The sequence below is a fragment of the Urocitellus parryii genome, chromosome 7, assembly GCF_045843805.1.
Source record: "Urocitellus parryii isolate mUroPar1 chromosome 7, mUroPar1.hap1, whole genome shotgun sequence".
NCBI lineage: Eukaryota > Metazoa > Chordata > Mammalia > Rodentia > Sciuridae > Urocitellus > Urocitellus parryii.
Window position 1 is genome coordinate 163,997,628 of NC_135537.1, and position 20,026 is coordinate 164,017,653.

The 20,026-nt window shown below is 53.4% G+C and overlaps 1 protein-coding gene across 1 annotated transcript; it reads right to left on the bottom strand.

Annotated features, from left to right (window-relative positions):
- Positions 1 to 3,376: 3,376 nt before the first annotated feature.
- Positions 3,377 to 19,690, bottom strand: Kcnh4 (potassium voltage-gated channel subfamily H member 4). The gene is made up of 16 exons (XM_026387083.2): positions 19,615 to 19,690; positions 17,545 to 17,778; positions 17,056 to 17,202; positions 16,812 to 16,939; positions 15,742 to 15,985; positions 15,267 to 15,424; positions 12,235 to 12,442; positions 10,689 to 10,883; positions 10,065 to 10,264; positions 8,104 to 8,353; positions 7,272 to 7,516; positions 6,535 to 6,573; positions 5,981 to 6,333; positions 5,604 to 5,710; positions 4,927 to 5,000; positions 3,377 to 3,757 (listed from the first exon to the last, which is right to left on the bottom strand). Exons 1-16 carry the CDS (start codon positions 19,688 to 19,690, stop codon positions 3,377 to 3,379), a joined length of 3,039 nt encoding a protein of 1,012 aa, XP_026242868.2.
- Between the last annotated feature and the right edge of the window lie 336 nt (positions 19,691 to 20,026).

The window sequence follows — 20,026 nt, forward strand, 5'->3', positions numbered from 1 at the left end:
ATCCGGATCTCCACCTCCGCCCCGCCCCTCCATGCTCTCAAGTGACTGACAGGGCGGGGAGACCAATGGGAGGCACTCATGGCCGACCCACAGGCGACGCGGGAGGGGGCCGCGGGAGAGGAGGGAGGGCGAGCGCGAGGGGTGGCGGGACTTGTAGTTCGTGGTGCTGGGAGAAGCTGGTGGCTGCCTGGGACCTAGGCTTAGGGTGGATTCCGCTGCCGGCGGGGCGGAGTCAGACCAGGCCTGTTAATCGCGTCACCCCCGGTTCCAGGCACCCAGAGGGAAGACGGATGGTGGAGCACTGGAAGAGTACAGATGGAAAGGAGAAACATGCTATGAATGAAAATGTACAAGAGGCCTCGTGTACCAGCCCTATGCACTCACTAACCCGGAGAAACCCCTGTTCGTACTTTGCAGCCAAGTCAGCTCTAGGAATCCGATTTTGGAACATTCAGTGACTGGAATGGCGATGGAAGTTTATAGGAAAAGTTTTCTGGAAAATACTAGGTGAGATCAAAGAGAGAGCTTCTGCCACCTCGCAGGCATAAAAACCTCCTACTTTGGCCCAGCTTGGCTTCGGATCACACTAGGATTCCTGCCTCTCCCCACGCCCAATCAGAACCAGCTCTTCTCTCTGATGCCAAATACAAAGAAACAGACAACATTTGCCCCGGCACTCTCCATCCATTAATATGGACTAGAACCCATCTCCCCTATCCCATGTGGATCAGGACTATTTCTACTTCTTCTGCTCCCCTCAATACAGATTAGGACCATTTCAGCTTCTGTTCACTCCCTCCCTCCCAACATAGGCCAGTGCCTCCTCTGCTTCTGCATTTCATCAGGGACATTACTCAAAATCTGTTTGGAACCAAAGCCCACCCGAGACACGGTGGCCATTGTGTCTATGACCCTAGCTAAAACAGTCCTAAACTCTGGAGCCTGAGCTGGAGAATGGAACTAGGACAACCCCCCCACAAGTTTGTGCCCACACCTTGTTCCATCTGAGTGTCTTGGGTTTTGTTTGTTTGTTTTGTTTTTTGATTAATTATTTTTACACAAATGGAGCACAACTTTTCATTTCTCTGGTTGTACATGATGTAGAGTCACACCATTCATGCAATCATACCTGTATATAGGGTAATAATGTCCATCTCATTCCACTATCTCCCTCGCATCTTGTTTTTTTATAACATCCATAACCTGCCCCCGCAACAGTGATCATCAGAGAAGTGAAAGCTGAGAGAAAAGAGAGGGCTTAAGGGGGAAGAGGAGATGAGGCTGAGTGGATTCCTAGCAGGTTGGGGCTCTTCCCCTGCCCTGCAATAGTTCCTTATACAGGAGAGGTAGGTAGTCCTCTGAGCCTACTTTTCCAAGGCTGGCAGTGGGCCTGACCCAGGACTGTCCCTCCCATATACTGTGTGTTTATTTGTGACTGTGACTGAGTGGTGGGAAGGAGAGTGTATAGCAGGCCCTTAGGGACTCATTAAGGTTTCTCCCTCATCCCTGGGGATCCCTGGTGGCGTGAATGTGGTGCCAAGTGGATTGGCTGGCGCCTTTGCCCTTCCTAGAGACAGCAACAGGCCCCCGGGGTATGGTGAGGAGTGACTGCTGGGTTGGTTCCTCCAAAGCCCTGGGGCTCTCGGACCAACCCCCAGAAACAGCCAGAGCCAACAACTACAAAAATAAAAGAGTTTATTTCCTATCCAAAAGTGAGCCCAGGGTGCTGGGTGGGAAAGGAAAGCTGGAGACCAGGGCAGGTTTTTGAGAAGTCCAGGTCCTGAATGAGACCATGTGGATATGGGGAAGAACAGGCTTGGCTGGAGTCTGGGGTTGGGGGCAGGATAGGGAGTGATTCTGGGAATGTTTTGAGTTCCTGGCAGCAGAAGAGACCACCTTGAGTGACAGCCTGTAGAGAGACAGAAACAAATGTTGATAGACCCAATCCCAGGGGGAGAAACAGACATTACTGGACCCCCCAAACACCCAAAGGGCACAAGACTTGGGAACCTACTCTAAGGTAGGGATTGCAAACTCCAATCACACACAGAGACCAGACAAAGAATCCAAACAAGAGAAGCTAACTAGGTGTCAGGAGATGATCAAGAAATGTGGAAACTGCTATAATCCTAGCTACTTAGGAGGCTGAGGCAGGAGGATTGCACGTTTGAGGACAGCCTCCGTAACTTAGCCAGGCCCTGTCTCAAAATAAAATAGAAAGGGTGGGGATATAGTTTATGGTAAAGCACCTCTGCATTTAATTCTCAGTATAGGAAAAAAAGAAAAAGAAATGTCAGGGGCTGGAGATGTGGCTCAGCGGTAGCGCGCTCGCCTGGCATGCGTGCGGCCCGGGTTCGATCCTCAGCACCACATACCAACAAAGATGTTGTGTCCGCCGAGAACTAAAAAATAAATATTAAAAAAAAAAAATTCTCTCTCTCTCTCTCTCTCTCTCCTCTCTCACTCTCTCTTTAAAAAAAAAAAAAAAAAAGAAATGTGGAGCCACAAAGAAATGGGGACTTTAGATCCCATCTAGAGAGAACAGCTGTACCAAACACCAGGTGATTACTGATTATTGATAGATAGATGTTGGCAAAATGTGGCCAGATGTCCTACATTTTTTTTAGAGAAGCTGGAGTACTAGATTTTCATGTGATTCTGTCTTGATTTTTAATGTTGGCAGCTAATTTGTATTTTTGAAAAAACAAAACAAAAAAACCTCTGAGAGCCAAAGAATACATTTCTGGTGGTATCAGTTGGTTTCCTGTGTGTGCTATGGGATGAGGTGAGCCCCTCCAGTCTAGGCTGACAGTGGGAGGTTTAAAGTGTCCTGGGTTGCTTAAATACCAACCAGAATCTGAAACCTAACCCTCTCAAAGTGACACTGCTCTCAGGGTCTCCAGCAAAGGATCCAGGAACTGGGACAGAGACCTCACAGGGTCACTGAGCTGTGTACCAAATGGAGTTCTACTATCTGTCTCTCTTGCTGAGTCCTGGACTCGCCTCAGCCTCCGTTTCCCAGATTGGATCTGGGGCCCCTACCCATCCCCACTGCTCCCCAATCTCTACCTGCCTCCAAGTCCTGGAGAGAAAATAGGACATCTCATCTGCCCAGCCCAAAGGCGCCACAGTCCATCTCATGCCTGCTGGATTCCACGGCCTCAGGTGGCTCCCCTCACAGAGAAAGACGAGGGAAGATTTGGAAAAGGGAACAGGGTCGAGGTGACCACGCTTTGTTAAAAAGTCCAGAGAATCCAGAGCCAACCAGACCAGCTGGTGGCTGCTGACCCCGAGGCAGGAGGCCAAGGGGCCCAGCTCCTCCCTGGATAGCAGGCAGCAATGCCCACCCCAGACAGGCCTGGGCCTGGGGCCGGGGTCAGTGGAATGTGTCTGACCTAGACTGGTAGCTTTGCCTCAGAAGGCTTGGGGTAGGGGGTGAAGCTTCTGGCGTTGGGGAGGGTTCCAGAGGGTCAGGCTCTGAAGGATAGGGGGCCAACATGGAAGGTCTCAGGTCCATCTCCTCTGTCCCCACACTGGCCGGGCAGTGGACCTCAGCAAGCGTAGTATCCTGGAGGTTGGGTGGTGGTCCAGACACACAAGGAGAGATGTGTGGTGGTCTCTGCTGGGGATAAGGAGGGCACGGGGGCCAAGCTGAGACTGCTGGGTGGCCTGGGGGACCCAGCCTGGCCTGCAGCAGGCCCATCACGTGCCGCAGCTCCTGGCTCAGCTGAGATACTTCCTGGTTGAGGCGGGAGATCTGTTGAAAACACAGCAAGTTGTTTCACAGATGCTACAACAATAACCAGACACACCTCCCCTCCCCCTACAGTTTGCAAAGCTGTTCAATAAAAGATCAGGCCATCCTGGGAAGAAAGCAGGTAAGGGGTAATTTTGGACTAGAGGTAAATAACCCAGGCTCTTTCCAAAAAGGATTTTGGGCAGCAGACACTACGATATTATCCCCTCTCCCTTGCTTTTACAAGATGTAGAAAAATGTGCTCAAAGAGACCCATGTAGCTGTGAAGCAACAGACACATCAAGTGAACCATCACACGAGCTCAAGTGTTTACACCAATGCTTCTCAAAGTAATGAGTGCAGAATCAATTGAGAAACTTATCAAAATGCAGATTTCTGGGTCTCGCCCTAGACAGCCCAAATTGGGTACGGCCCTGGAATCTGCATTTTAACAGGTGGTTCTGAGAGATACTCAGGTTTGGGAACCACTTGCCTAGAACCTTACAAAACAGGGGCTGGCCTCACTCAGGGCCCAGGACCCGCCCCAGCCCAGGCTCCACCCTCTGGGGTGCCTGCTGTTTGTCAGAGCCCAGGGAGAAGGAGTCCCAAGGGCTGGGTCTGTTCACTCTGTCGTGACAGCACTGCAATCTCTTGGGGAGGGGGTAGAGGTAACACCTTGACATAGAGGACCTGGGCTCTTCCCTGTCAGGACTCAGTCATCTGGGCCCAGATCCTCAGGCCTGAAGACCTCTCAGCCTCCCTGCTCTCTGGCCCCAACATACACAGCTGCTAGACCCTCATTTCCCAGAGTTGGGTAAGGGAAAAGGACGTGAGTATCAGATATAGTTGGATGGCCCCAGGCAGGAGAGAGTCCTGTGGGGGCCAGGGAGGTTGGAGAAGAGGTCCTTTTTCTTTGCAGGCTGGAAACCCTGAGCTGCTTGGAGGGGTCACCAACTGTTACTGAATATCTATGATGAGCCAGGGACTAGACCAGGCACATATGCACTCTCATCCTTATAACTCTGGGAAAAACATGTTATTATTTTTCCCACTTTTTAGGTGAGGAAAATGAAGTTCAGAGTGGTTATGTGACTCGCCCAAAGTCATCTAGCTAATGTGACTTTCTGAACTCCAGAGCCAGACTTGCTTTCCAATTCAAGGTTGGAGGGGGAAAGCCAGCCCCAACCCACCTCCTGGTTCAGCCTGCAGACCTTTTCCTTCACCTCCTCAGCCTCAGTGGCCAGTTCCCGGCTGGGTCTGGTACCTGCAAAATGAGGTGAGGGAATGCAGGCAAGTTCATGAAGCATGAATATCTGAACATACAGCTTGGGTTAGACCCCTCTGTCACCAGGCAGGCAGGGAGCAAGAAAGAGAGAGTTCTGGGGTCAGGGAGCTGTCCCTAAATTCCTTAGGCTGGTCGTAAGGCCCTGTAATTTCTCCCACCCTCCCCTGCTCTTCCATGCCTGATCCCACCCCCACTTCTACACATGGAGCTTCTCTCTGTCATCTGAACAAAATAGTCCTCTGGTTTGCCTGCCTTCATGTCTTTTAACAGTTATGCTGTTCCACCAAAGTCCCACCCACCCTTTAAGAAGCAACTCAAGTGTCCCCTCGTCTCCTATTATACAGTCCCGTTCTTGTCTCAATCACCGAATTTAGTACCTAGTTCTAGAATTGTTTATCTGTGTACACTGGTGTCTCCCCACTAGAAAGGGAGCTTCACAAGAGCAAGGGCCCGGTCTGGTTTATACGTGCGTTCCCAGGTGGCGCCTGACACAAGGTCCGTGCCTACTGCATGTGGATGGATGGAGGGATGAAAGGATAAATGGATGGGTGAATGTGAGCTGAAGTGACTGCTGCCCCTTACCTGTAGAGGGGGCCTGCGAGCGGGGCCTTGGGGGCTCAGCCCTCCTGCTGAACCGGAATGTAGGGGCCTCAGCTGTGCTGCCAGAGTCCTCAATGCCATCCACTATCCTGAGGATGGGGCAGTACTCATCAGCCCCGTGGGGAAGGCACAAGGGCCAAAACAAAGCAGGCGGAGAGCGAACGGGGCAGCAGAACCGGGGAGCTGGGAAGAGCAGTGGTCAAAGCAGGATGGGGCTGTAAGCTGTAGTTGAAAGGGTAGGGTGGGCCAATGGGGCAGAGACAGGAAGGAGCACTGGTTGGAATGCTAGGGATGGAGGCCATAGAAGGTTCTGGAAGCCAGCAGGGATATGGGAAAGGCAGGGAAGGCTGGCATCTCACCGGGGACTGAGGTCCGGAGGTCCAACGGTTCCCAGTGGGGGAATGAGAAGCTGGGGAGGCTTCCAGGCAGTAGTGCACCTGGGGGGGGCATGTGGGGAGGGGCTCTGGCCCTGACCAGCCAGGGCAGGGGAAGTTGATGGGGACAGGGAAGGAGAGGAGACAAGGGCTGAGAAGGGGGGCAGCTCTTCACCCAAAAGGCTGACCAGAGAGCCCCGGGGCCGTGCTGGGCTGAGATTGGGCAGCAGGAGAGGCCGGCGGGGTCTGGGACCACCCCCAGGCTCCGTGCCACCCTCAGCTTCTGTGATAGATGGCAGAGTCTTGTCTGAGGAGGAGCCAAGGCTGTCCGAACGAGGCTACGGACAGAGGGTGCAGCCAATGTCACAAGAAGGTGAACAACGGACCTCTTGACTAGGTGGTCACAGCCTTTTCACTACCACATGCTGCCTCCCCTTCCCTTTCCCTTCTCCCTGCATCTGAGAAGCCAAGGAAAGGAGGCCTCACTCCCCACCCCTTCCCAGAGCAACCTCACCCCCACCCAGGAAGGAGAGTGTTACCTGGGAGAGGCGAGGGGATCGGGAAAAACGGCTAAGACCCTGTGGGGACATGGGGGGGGATTCAAGTTAACTCCCACCTCCTCAGTTCCCTAGTGCAGCCCCTCCTAGTCCCACCCAACAGTGTTAAGGGGTTGAGAATTGTGGGGTCTTTTTGTGGAATCGAGTCAGACACCACAAACTCTGACTTGGAGGAATCCTAAGTGGCAAAGTGAGACTGAGAAGTAGCAGACAAAGCCCCTACCAAAGGTTGGTAGGAGCTGGGGATATAGCTCAGTTGACAGAGTGCTTGCCTCACCAGGCTCTGGGTTCAATCCCCAACATCACCATCAGGAAAAAAAAAAAAAAAAAAAAAAGCCTAGGGTATAAAATCCAGGCCAACCCAGCCTGAAACAAAGTAGGCTCAGGAGACATTGGGACAACAGTGGAGAAGAAGAGGCCTCAGGGTAGTGGCAATTCAGGGAGGAATATGAAGGAGAGGCACTGTGGAGGACTGAAGTAGTGTGGGGTGAGGCCGAGGGGTGCTCAACAGACATGGGCAGCAGAGATGGTCCAAGGGCTGGGTGATGGCCAATGGAGCAGTGGGTTGGAAGATATTAAGCAGGTAAAGAAGGTGCCTGATGTTGAGAAATGACATTTTCAGGGTAGAAGGAGATGCCTGAGCCTCTCTGAGGCTGAGGGAGATCTGCTTTGAAGGAAGGGAACTTGGAGTGGGTGGAGACCATAAGAGGTCTACATACATTGGTGTCAGAACCCTGGCGCAAGTTGAAGGTAAGGTCCCGGGGCAGGCCAGCCCGGAAGGCAGCCCCGTACTCAGGATACAGCCGCAGGACCTCAGCCAGCCCTCGGCTGCTCAGCTGCTGCAGGCCACAGTAGGTCAGAGCTTTCACGTCAGCACTGGTCTTCAGCACACAGCTTGGGCCTGCTCCCGACCCAGTCTCCTGCCCAGGCTCAGGGATATCTGCCCCAATCAGGTCCCCCTTCCCTGTGGGTAAAGGATGGGGACAGTCAGCTGAGGCAAAGGAACTAATAGGATATCAGTGGGAGGTAGTCAATGGGTTAGAGATGCTCAGTGCATTTGAAGGATGGTCGAAGGTGGGTCAATCAAGAGGATTGGTGAATATAATCAATGGAACTGAGAAAAGCTTGAATGAAGAATGACTGGTGAGGTTGGGAGAAAAATCTATGGGGATGTAAGCTGGAGGAATGATCAATGGAATTAGGTGATCAATGAAGAATGACCAGAGAGGTCAGTTAAAAGGAAAGGTCAATGGAGTTTTGGGCCAACAGGGAAGGGCAATGGAATTGGGAAATGGTACAACGGTAAAGGACTGATTGACTTGAGGGACAGCCATTGGAGAAAGATGGATAGGTTGAGGGACAGCCAAAGGCATTAGGAGAGAGTGGGAGGGGAATGGTCAAGAGGGACGGTAATAGGGTGAAAAGACCCAGCGTGCTCCTCAATTGCATTCCAGATATCCATTAGAGGCATCCCATTATCTAGACTCCTGGCCATCCCCAAGCCCTGTGGAAAGTTCCATGGTAGGTGGTGGGTGATGGTGGGGTCCTCACCCAGAATGGCCAGCACCATGTTGTCTCGGAGCACCTCCAGCGAGCCGGAGCAGACGTAATAGTGTGCCTGCAGGGCATCCCCACAGCGCAGCAGGTACTCGCCCGGAGCACAAAACGAGGTCTTGATGTGCAGGGAGAGGGCCCGCAGGCAGCCCCTGCTTGCTGCTCCAAATAGCGGTAGCTGCAGGATCTCCCGATTCAGGTGCATAGCAATGTCAGCTCTCAGCTCGTCTGGGAAGTCACGCAGTAACTGCATAAGGGGCATAGGTCATTCTGGCCATCCCCCTGCAACTATTACTTAAGTCTACAAATGTGTTACACTGTCTTCAAGGCAAGGGTGCCAACTTGCCCTGTGCTTTGAAGTCATTCATTAGAGATCTTCAGGAGATTTTCGTGTGTCTAACCTCGCAGGTGCTTGCTGACGACCTTCCAACCTCACTTCTGGGACAGAAACCAGGCTTTATCCCTTTTGTCCATTGCATATGGCTACCTACACACATTGGTCCCTCATGTGTCTTAGTTACTGAACCCCACAAAGTCAAGAGCCATCCCTGGTAGGGATGGCTTCAACTGGAGTCAGGAGACTGAGTCAACTTTGCTCTTTGGTCAATTGATTTCCTCTCTCTAGGTCTCAGTATCCCCATCTGTAAAAGGATGATGCTAGATCTTGAACATTACCAATGATCTCCCAGGGCCAAACTTACTGTCCATATTTCTGTCCTCATATAATTGCCCCTTGGCCACTCTGGTTTATTGACCTTTCCCTCTTGTCCCCTCTGGGTCCTTGAAGGACTCCCTCCCATTTCTCTTTCCATCTCTCTGGCTGCCCCTTCCTTGTTTTCTCCCAGGCTCCTTGCTTGGCTCATCAGCTTGCTTCTCACTTGCCAAAATCTCCCTGCATCATGGCAACCAGCTCCTGGCTTCCCCTCTACCTGTGAGTCCTGAGCCCCAACATGGGGTCCAGATCTATATTTCCAACTACTCTCTGGGCAACCTCCACCTGGATCTCCCACAGGCACCACACACCCTCTTCATGGCCTAAGCCTGGACTCTCACCCTCACTCCTAAGCTCAGTCTTCCTCCTGTAAAGCCTCCATCTCACCCTTCTGTCCAAGCCAGACAACTGGAAGTCACTCTGAGTTCTTCTTCTGCAACCATCTGGAAACCACCCAGTCCTAGGGATTCTTCCCTCAGAAGTATCATACCAACTAATTCCCTTCTTCGTCCCCATGCCAGGTCCAGCCTAAAGATTCAGCAGGATAAAATTTAAACTCAAGGCCATCCATGCGCTGAGGCTACAGCCTCCCCAGTCCCAGCTGACACTCCTTCCCGCCTCGCCCCCACAGCATTCGCACACTCCTGAAGCCTCTCTCAACTACTTGCAGTTCCCTGAAGAAACAAACTCTGCTCTTTCACCAACGCTTCCTGCTCTGTGTTCCCATTTTCTTTTCTTTTTCTTTTTTGCCTGGAATGGCCTTCCTGTTAGAAGGCTGATTTCCTTCTTGTTCTTTATGATGTCCCCTCTTCTGGGCTACCTTCCTTACTCTGGGCCCAGACCCAGCAAGGGCCCTACTGCACCAACATCCTCCTGCATAGTACTAGCCACAGCCTGGTTTTCTGTTTACCCATCTCCCTCTGCCACCATTCTAAGGACAGGGGCTGGATGTAATCATCTCTAACCTCCCTACTTCCTGCACTGAGGCCCCAGAGCAGGTGCTCAGGAAACGTGGACTGAGTGGAGAATGGCATTAGTGCAGTCTAGAGCTCCCTTTTGGCTCCCATATTCAAGTGCAAAGGAAAAGGGATTTGGACTTAGTTTGGGTGCAGTGCCTTTGGGAAGAGCACTCCCCTCCTTGGGCCTTATCTGCCTCCATTCCAAACCTGGAGAGGCAGTGGCCCAGTTCCCCCTGCACTGCCACATGTAGGACCTGGGATGAGACCGGGAACCCCAGCTGTACTACCTCATTGGCGTCGATGCCACTGTTGACCGCCCACGTGGTCTGGAAGTATTCAAGCATGCGCTGCTTGAGGGGGCGCGGCAGGCGGTGCACACGGATGAAGTCCTTGAGGTCCTTCATACGACTATGGTACAGCGAGCGGCGCGAGTACATGCGCTGGATGATGGCTGTCACGTTCCCGAACACTACAGCATGCATCAGCGCTGCGGCAGTGATAGGCAATGTGTCAGGGGCCGCCACCCCTGAGGTGGGCTCCCCCCGCCGTGGTAGCCTCCCCATGCTCTCACACCCATCCTGCCCTGGATGGGTCTGCGAGTCCAGGAGAGCAGCAGGCTCCCACATGCCCAGCTGGCATTGGATGCAGGAAATAGGGGGTGGGTCACAGAGGCGTCAAACTGGAGGCTCCTCCATGATCCCCCCATTAAGTCATGAACTTGGGTTCCCCACTGGTTCAAAAGAGGCCACGGCTCTTTGTGGACTCAGTCATGGGCACTGAGGAAACGTCAGTGAAATGAATACACCACGGTCAGGACTCGGGTGGACAGTTTGCTGTCCCTGGGCCTCAGTTTCCCCATGGGCACACAGGGCTTTGCAGGGACCCCGAGCATGGTGGGCTTCTGTCCTCACCACCAATGAGCATAGTGCAGATAGAGAAGATCTTCTCCGCGTCGGTGTTGGCGCACACGTTGCCAAAGCCCACGCTGGTGAGGCTGCTGAGCGTGAAGTAGAGCGCCGCGATGTAGGCGCTGCGCCGCGACGGGCCGCCCGCCGAGCCGTTCACGTAGGGCACCTCCAGCCTCTTGCCCAGCTCATGCAACCAGCCTGTGGGTGTAGGGAAGGAGGGAGGCCCGATGGCGTGAGCGGCAGAGAACCGAGTGTCCCTGAGCTGCCTGTGCTCGACCTTGGGCAAGTATTTACAGAGGCAGAGGAAAGCAGGGCCCCTTTTCGAGGGTTGCCACAGAAAATAAACAGAGCAGCCTATGCCCGGGCATCGCCAGGGTGAACTGGCTACAATCGAAGTTCAAGGCTACCACTCCCTACACTTCTGACTGTTCGGGTGCCCCTTCAACTCTTTTTGCTGTGTGCCTCCCTGCCGTGGTACAATCTAGAGGGGATAGAGAATTAAGTAAATCGTCACCGGTTTAAGGAAAGTTACTGAAGCATAGGCTGTGTTAAGAATCATAACAGATGAGGGAGAGCCAACCCAGTCAGCAGTTGGGGGTGGGGATTCCTGGGGGTTACCTTAGAACAGGGCATTTTGCTTGAGATTGCAAAGAACAGAAAACTCACCTAGGTGGAGAAGAGATGAGAGAGAAGAGAGGGCAGATCCCAGGGAGAAAAGCATGTTCAAGGCCCAGAGAGAAAAGCAGTAAGTCCTAGGTCCAGGAGGGAGGCCAGAGTGGCTGCAGCCCAGAAAGTATGGGATACAGGGAGGGCCATGGGAATAGGGGGTGCTGGGCTGTCCGGGGAGTGCAAAGGGTGTGGACTTCATTTAAGGGCAGTGGGAGTCACTGGAAGAGTCCAAGCCAAGGGTGCGGCAAGTCAGCATTGATTCTTGGGAGACCACTTTGGCTTAGAGAGGAGGGTAACTGAGAAGGGATAAGATACGGGCAGGGAGATAGTAGGAGGCCATTGTAGAAGCCCAGGTAAAAGAGGGGGTGAGGGAAGGCGCAAAAAAGATGGAGAGAAGAGGCCAGACCCAAGGAATACTGAGAGGTAATATCTGACATGGTAGGCCCAGTGTGCGGTGAAGGACAGAGAGGTATCAAGGACAATTCCCCAGGATCTGACCTGCCCTCTAGGGGAACACTGAGGGCTAGCTCCTGGTCAGTGGCCTTTAAGCCTAGATAAGGAGGAAGTGATAGGGACAGGCCAAGCTGTTTCTGAATCTTTGCATATGCCACTTCCTTTGTCCAAAATACACTCCCCCACCATCAGAGTGTTTCCCACACTGTGTTTTGGTCACTTATCGCTGACCTTACTTCCCTGCTATGCTGAGCTTCCCGAAAGGCAGAGCCCTTGACTTTATTCCCATGCCTGATCCAGAAGGAGCTCAGGGAATGTATGCTGCATGAATAGGGGAATTGTGGTTTGGGGGTTGGTGAGTCCTGGTGGAGAGTATCAGTTTGGGGATCAGGCGGGACAGGTGGGAAGTCTGGGGTTGGTGGCTCACCAATGTCCCAGAGCAGCGGGTCATTGGCCTCCATCTCCCGGCGCCCGATGACATACCAAACGCAGGCCATCCAGTGAGCAAGGAGTGCAAAGACGGACATGAGCAGCGTGAGCACCACAGCGCTGCACTGCGAGTACCGCTCCAGCTTCTGCAGCAGGCGCAGCAACCGCAGCAGCCGCACCGTCTTCAGCAGGTGCACCAGCGAGGTCTGCAGGGGTGAGGGTGGTGGCCCGGGGAGGATGTCAGCAGGCACGCCTCCTCAGAGCCCTCACATAGCCCTGGGTCCCCACCCAGGCCCTTCCCGCAAGGCACCCTGGAGACAGGTGAGGCTGCAAGAAGAAAAGTATCCCTGGTGTCCGGAGAAAATAACCAGGAAATGCAGTGGGGAAAGAGCATATTTAGCCACCAGGTAAGGACTTCCTGTGTATGCCAGACCCTGCGCTAAGCATCTGTTGTTCTCATTAAAAAAAAATGTGTGTTTTTGATTTGATTATCATTGTTCCCAATTTGCTGATGAATAAACTAAGGCTCAGAGAGGCTAATGATTTGTTCAATGTCACAGACAGGAAAAAGAAGCTGAAACTCAGATATTGACTGACTGACAGCAAAATGGGATGGTTCAGGAACCAGTCCAAATGATCTCTTCAAGAACCCTGCTCAAAGTTCCAGTGTCCTAGGCACCATCAACTGTGGGCAAGAGCTGTTTGTCACTGGTGGGCAACTGACACAGAAACATGGTGGGGAGGGAACAGGCAAGAAGTTTCAGGACTAGAAAAGGTTAGGGACCCTTCCCTCTGTGGATCAGCTGCAGATGACAAGGAGAGCAGGGATTGAGGGCTCCTGGGCTAAACTAGAGGTGGATAGAGCCAGTGGCTATTAGTCCGGGTCCTGTGAGCCTTCACTAATACTACCCCAAGTGCTATTATTATGATTATTATTATTTAGCAGTATTGATACTTGAACACAGGGCCTTGCTGTGCTAGGCGAGTGCTCTACCACTGAGCTATACCCCAACCCCCAGACTCCTATTTTCATTATAATAGTTATTACTTCAATTTGCTCTTCCAATCTTGGAGATGGGAAGCAGGTAGGGCTCATTTTGTGGGTGAGCGCAGCTTGGCAGCTGGAGCTGGAGGCTCTGGGATGTGATGTGAAGACCCCTACTGCCCCAGCAGGGACCTCCAGGAGCATTCCCCACAGCCCTGGCCCCACACTGCTCCTGGACCACCTCATGCCATTTTCTCTCATTTTAGGTGAAGGAACTGGAAAGGAGTTGGCCTTGTTTCTCCCGTGTGAGCCATGGGCTCTCCCAGCCCCCAGAGTTCTTGGCTCCAAATTTGAGTCCTTTAGGGATTCTCCCAGTTACCTGCCCTGGGGCCTCACACCTTTAAGAATCCTCCTCTGAATCTCTTCAAACTGGAATGTCCCTGGTTTAACTCTAAGTCTCTGGCTCTGCTGGTGCCTTGCCTACACCTCCTCTATTTCCACTCTCTCTCTCTCTCTGGCCCCTCAGCATTGATTCTCATCTCCCCTAAACCACTCACTTAGGTACCCAGGTTACCTGGGAGGTGGGTATACCAGACTACTAGACTTGGAGTCTGAAGATCTGGTTCTAATCTCCTGCCTGCCACTGCTAACTGTGTGACCTCCAACAAATTGCTTAACCTTTTTGAGCCTCTTGTCAACACCTAGAGAAGATAGATAAGAGAACCTTTCCTGAAGAGTTACAGTGAATCTCTCATTTGATGATATGAGTGAAAGTAGTGAGCTCTAAAGTGTTCCTGAAGGTATCTGAGAAAGGAGGACTGCATGAGAGAAGGGCAGAGGCTCCTGCAGCTCTGGCTCTCCCCTAAGGACAGCCATCTGCCAGGCTGACACTGCCTGGTGGGCACAGAGGGGTGGATGCATGCCTGAGGACGGGTAGGGAAGCCCTGTTCAGAATGGCCGGAGCCTTGGGGAGACTTACACACACACACACACACACACACACACACGTGTGTAGGAGCATGCACACACATGTGCACTGCCAGGAGAAGAGGCCCACAGCCCGTTGGCGGCTAGTTAAATCCGGCTGCGTGTAGGTGGTTTCCTGCTATAGCTGAGTGCAGCAGGGAGAACACAGGGAAGCTGCTCTCCACCTCCCCTCCCAACAGCCAAGGGGGGCCTGGGGACACAGGGTGGGACTGCCTCACCTGGATTCCAGGAGACCTACTATCTGCTGACCGGGTGTGTGCCAACCACTTAGGGCATCTCCAGGCATTCCCAGGTGAGGACCCAGGTCCTGGAATGCTGGGTCTCCAAACCCACCCCATAGCCTCTACCTCCTGGGCTTGACTTACTGCATTCCCCCAACTGCTCTCTCTCCTTGTCTCCTGCCAGCCAAATCCTACTCACAGTTTAAGGCCTAGCTCTGCTCCCACCTCCCTCAGGAACCCTGCCTTCCCAGACCACCCCAGCCTCTGCCCAGTGGGTGCTCCTGCCTCCTGGGCACTGGCCAGCTTTCAGATCATGTTTTCACAGGGTCATGTTCCATCCTGGATTTCCAAGGTCAGTCCAGCTCCCATGCAGCAATACCCGGCCCCCATCTTCTACTCCCATTCACCCTCTTCTGTCCCTGATGTCCCCCTCACCTACACAGAGACTTGGAGACTAAATCCTTGTCCCTTTTCCCCACAGTGACCATGCCCCACATAGTGCTTTGCAGACAGCTAAATGCTCATCATTTGTTTGTTAAATAAAAAATGTGAAAAGTACCACTCATCTGGCATCAGACCAATGCCGCCTTGGTAGCCATAGTTAGCTTTTCATTTGTCTCAGCTTCCCTCAAAGATTGTGAGCTGAGCTCTCCAAAAGCACAGACCCTCTCAGATCCTTTCCAGTACCCAGCCCAGTACCTACAGCAGGTGGCTGATGAAAGTTTGCAGATGGGTTGATGGGAAGGAATATATCTGAGTTTGGGATTGATGCTCTATTGGGAGATTCCATGCAGAAGTTCAGAGGCTAGGGCACATGGTTGGATGGGGGTCACTCACCACGGTGATATTGAAGACATAAAGCAGGTCAAAGGGCAGAGCGGCAATAAGATCCACAAAGAACCAGGTGGCTAGGTAGTGGAGGCCAATGGAACGAGGAGCAGAGATCACCTGGCCGGATTGGGACACATAGGTGGTACGGAAGTTCAGGATGATATCTGAGGGAGCAAGAGGTTGTTACTAAGCAGCCTTGGCCTGCAAAAGCAGGCCAAAGGATCAAGGAGCTTGGGAAGATGGAATGAACCTTGGAGAACCCAGTATGGAGGAGGAAGCAGGAATGGAGAAAGATTGGGCTCTGGCTGGTCCTTAGGAAGGTGAGGTCACAAGGCTGAAGGCTAACAGGGGCAGGGCACACAATCAATGAAAGATCCAGAAAGGGATAGGTCTGGGTCCTGCAGGCCCACGATGGAGGGAGGCTGGGTTGAATGGGTCCCCACAGCCCACCCTCCAGGGTCAGCAAGGCAGGGTGTCTGACCCAGGATGAAGAGCATCTCCACAGCAATGTCACTGACAAGGGTGTGTCGTGAAGTGATGGGAGTGTCGTCATCGCCTGAGAAGCAGACGTTGTAGGGGACGGTGACCGCAACATAGAAGGTGGCAAGGAGGATGAGGCCATCCCAGACAGCCTTGGGGACGCTGTAGTGGAGGAGGAGACAGCGAGATCCCCCCACGGAGGCCACCTTGTACTCAGGCACTGATGGCTTTGGCTCAAACACATTCTAAAGGGAGAGAGATGGCAGTTGGGAACTCTTAGGGGGAAAAAGAGCCAAGGCTGGGGGAAGGGAGGGGCAGGGGATGGGGGAAGGGTGATGGTGGGTATTGCAAGGGCAACCATGAGAGTCTGAGATAGAATGTGTGGAGAGAGATCTGAGGCTAGCACCTGACATTTCCTTCTCTCTGTTAAGCTACTGCCCAGACCCCCTTTTTAACCAGTCATATTTTGTGGGGAGCATCTATAAGGATTGACTCTCACCCTACTTGAGAATGAGGTTATGACAAATTGGACGCGAGCCCTAGCTTGAAGGGTCACTAATTCTCCCTTAAATTCCTCCTGGGTTCTGGGGTCCTGGTGGGTGATAGGCATGTCCCAAGGGGAGGGGAGGCTAGCACCACTTACCACACTCCCTAGATCCTTAACAGACTATAGAGAGGAGACTCCATCCCCTGGCTTTATCAGGATCTTTGGAGGTGGTGCACAGGGCAAGATGCCAGACCCAGAAAAACGGGGGCTTTCTTCCTAGGACCACAGCAGCTTGTGATTTTAACCATCTCCCTCCGCAGCCCACTGACATAACCTCATTGTTCAGGGTGAGATAATGTAATACTGCTAGAGCCTCATCCCTGTCACATCACTGGAGAAATGTCAGTCACCTAAGGAAGCAAGGAGGTGTGGGGGACTATGGGTTGGAGCAGAGGGTAGTATAAGGGAAGTGGGTGGACAGAGGAATGAGCCAGTGGAGAGAGACTGCAGGCAGGGAAACAGGGAGACAGTAGCAAGGAATTAAGGCTGGATGACTTGGTAGATGTTGGATGAGGGGGACTCACATTATTGGCCTTGATGCTTCCCTGGCCCCTGCGACCAAAGTGACCAGTCAGTCGGTGTAGGACAGTCCGGTTCTGCCTCCTGGTGGACCGAAGTTTTGAGCTGGCAGCTCTCCGACCAAGGGAGTTTTCTGTTGGGAAGAAGGGCATGGAGATAGGTTGGGACACATCTCAGGATGCTGTGTGGGAGAGGTCTTATGTGACCTTAGGCAAGGACTTCATGCCTCCTGCCCAGGCTTGCAGTTACCATGATTACTGTCCCCATGAGCTCCTGGAGGGTCAAGTCCTGGGCCTCCACTTTGAGTGATGTCCTTGAAAGAAAAGAGGAACAGCACAACTTCCCCCATCTCATTCTTGATGGGCATCATGTCCAGGAGACACCAAAAGGCTGAGCCTGTGGGCATGGAGAGAGGGAGGGAGGAGTGAGCAGCCTCATGCCACATCTTTCTCCCTGGTCCCCCTTGTTTGCTGGACATAGTCAAAGGCCTTCTTTGGAAGGTTCACCTTCCTTTTGGGAGATGGAAGGGACCCCAGAGATTTTTTTTTTTACCCCAGAGATTTTGTTGGTTAATTTTTTTCATTTTCCAGATGGGGAAACAAAAGTCCAGAGAGGGTTAGGAATGCACTCAGTCCCATAGTCAGCTTGTAACAGTATGAGGAGCGCTCCTAGGCTTCTATGCCCATTGCACCCCGGGTGAGGTCTGGGCAGGGCTACAGGGCTGGTTGGGCCTCTCACCATCCTTTCTGTAAAAGCAGATTTCAGCTCGGTGCTCCTGGTGGCCCTCCAGGGCTTTGTGCAACCGCTGCAGGGCTGGCTCACTGGTCTCTGGGCCATAGAGGAACCGGCAACTGCAGGTTTTCTGCATGACCTCAGTACGGCCGTAGCCTGTGAGTTCACAGAAGCCGTCGGAACAGTAGACGATGGGAAAGCCTCGTGGGCCCTGTGCGTTGGCCAGGAGGAAGTTGCTGTCTGTGGAAGGTAAAGGTCAAGGTAAGTCCAGGCCAGGAGAAGAACTAACCTCCAATGGGGCAGCATTTGCCCCAAGTTGTAGCTAGGGGTCACTGAACCAGCTTCCTGGGCTTCCATGTGGTTCCTGATCCTCCTTTGGGATATTCTGAAATAAGGACAAGAGACAGAGCAAAGGGATAAAAACTCAAGCCTAGAAATGAGGCAGGGATACTAGAAGGTTGGAGAAGAAATCCCAAGAGGCCATGTGGTCCATCCCCCTGCCTTCAAGCTGGTGAGCTGTGACTGTAGAAGGCAACTTAGCATGGTGGGTAAGAGCATGGACTACAGTACACTTCCCTGCCACATACTGACTGTGACCTGGGGTAATTACATTTCCTGTGTCTCAGTTTCCTTATCTGTAAAGGGGGACACAATGTACCTTCTTTGCATGGTTGTTGTGAGAGTTACATCAATTCGTTTGGGGAGGACATGCCCTGGCATTTAGTAAGTGCTACTGTGAGAAGGTAAAATGATTCCCCCACATTCACTCAGCTTTGGAAGGACATCCATAGCCACCATCCTGTTATGCTATTATAGGGAGCAGGGCAAAGATTCTGATGACATCACACCCTTTTATTGTTAGGAAACCAAAAAGGAGAAATTTTCCAAACTCATAAATTTCCTTCGTGTGGGGGTAAGACAGTGATGAGAAGTGTCCTCATTCCTGTCTTCCAGGAAAGGCCCACTTTTAAGCATTCCTTTAGCTATTTTCAGGGGATCTACCCCCACTGCTCAAAGTCAGACTGGAGAGGGCATTGAGAGTGGCATTTCAGCAACCTCCAGAAGCAGAACCTGAGCTGGCCCCCTCCTGCTCCAATGGGTGGGAGGTTGTGGGTCATCCAGGGACACAATCATTTGAGGGATGGGCCCTTAGACACAGCTAGTTCTGGGGCCTTAGGAAAGGTGACTTTCAGGGGGTGGGATGGCTGACGGGGACACTAAGGGTGCCTGGGAGGCACTGGGCCCTGGGCGCAGCCTCCTTCTTCCATCCCAGGGCCCGTTGCCTCGGTGATGGGCGCTATGGAAACAAGGAAGGTGTGTGTGTGGGGGGAGGCGGGTAGGGCACTGGCGGCTCGATTTCCGCCCTCGGGTATCTTTCCGCCACCCTCCTGATCCAGGTCAGGGTTCCCTAGGCGGGCAGGGGGAGATCTCTGGGCTTCAGAGTAGAGAGAGGGAATGGCGGGAGAAGAGGCCGGGAAGGAGTTGTGTGGCTGTCCAAGGTGCTGAACCTGGGACCCGAGCTCCGGTGGGCGAGCTGGGAGTTCCCTCCATCGCAAGGACCGCCCCCTCCCGCCTCATCCATCTTAAACACAGACGCCCCACGATTTGGAGGCGTGTGACCTTAATCCATGCTAGGTCCTGCCGAAGTCTGATCTTTTCACCTTTTTGTGGGGTAAAAGGGAGCTGGAATCGTCTAGGAGTCGTCCCTAGAACGCCTGGCCACTTCGTCTCACCTCCAGGTCTCAGATAACCCCCCATACACGCCCCCAAGCCCAGCTCTGCCCGGAAGTAGGTGACTCTCAAATCTCCTCTCAGTTTTGCCGCCTATAGAGCCTCTGGTGTCTCCAGTCACACCTCCTAACCTTGACCCTCCCATCTTCCCTGAGCTCTTGGCCCTTTCCCCTCCTCCCCTCAAAGGGCGCTCCGCTCCCTGTTTCTTCACCAGGCTTCAGGAGTCCCTCGACCCTTAACTCCATTCTCTCTCCTCGACTTCACCACATCCAGGAGACCTGACCTGGCCCTAAGGATACTTGGCCCCCAGCTTGAACCTCCAGCCGCAGCCTCCGCCCCACTCACGCGTGCCGTCAAAGCGGGTGGCGATGGTGTCCAGGAAGGTGTTTTGCGGGGCCAGCAACCCCTTCATGACCGGCATGGCCTCGGGGCGAGGGTTCGAGGCGCTGAGCGATCAGCGCGGCCGGGCCGGAGGGGGCGCGCTGCCGGCGGGACCTGGGCACCCCATGCGCCCGCCTGCCTCCTTCCCTCCCTCTCGCCGCCGCTGCCGCAGCAGCCGCCTCTCTGCTCAGAACCCAGTAGCTCTGAGCTTCGCTCGGCGCCGCCCCGGTCCCCCCACCTCCCTGCGGGTCAGGTTCTTTCCCCTGGGCTCGGCCCGCTCCCGCCACGTGCCCCACACGGGGAGGGGCGGCCAGCGATACCAGCACCCCTCCTCCCAGAGGGGAGCGGCCCACGCGTGTCTCTCGGGGAAAGAATT

Bases quoted from the DNA above. Each gene is read 5' to 3' on its own strand.
- Kcnh4 (XM_026387083.2), bottom strand. From the start codon at position 19,690: ATGCCGGTCATGAAGGGGTTGCTGGCCCCGCAAAACACCTTCCTGGAC. The intron at 15,986-16,811 runs GTGAGTCCCCCT...CTCTCCCTTTAG, and splicing joins GAAGCATCAAGGCCAATAAT to AATGTGTTTGAGCCAAAGCC. The intron at 8,354-10,064 runs GTAGTACAGCTG...CCCCTTATGCAG, and splicing joins GTGGCATCGACGCCAATGAG to TTACTGCGTGACTTCCCAGA.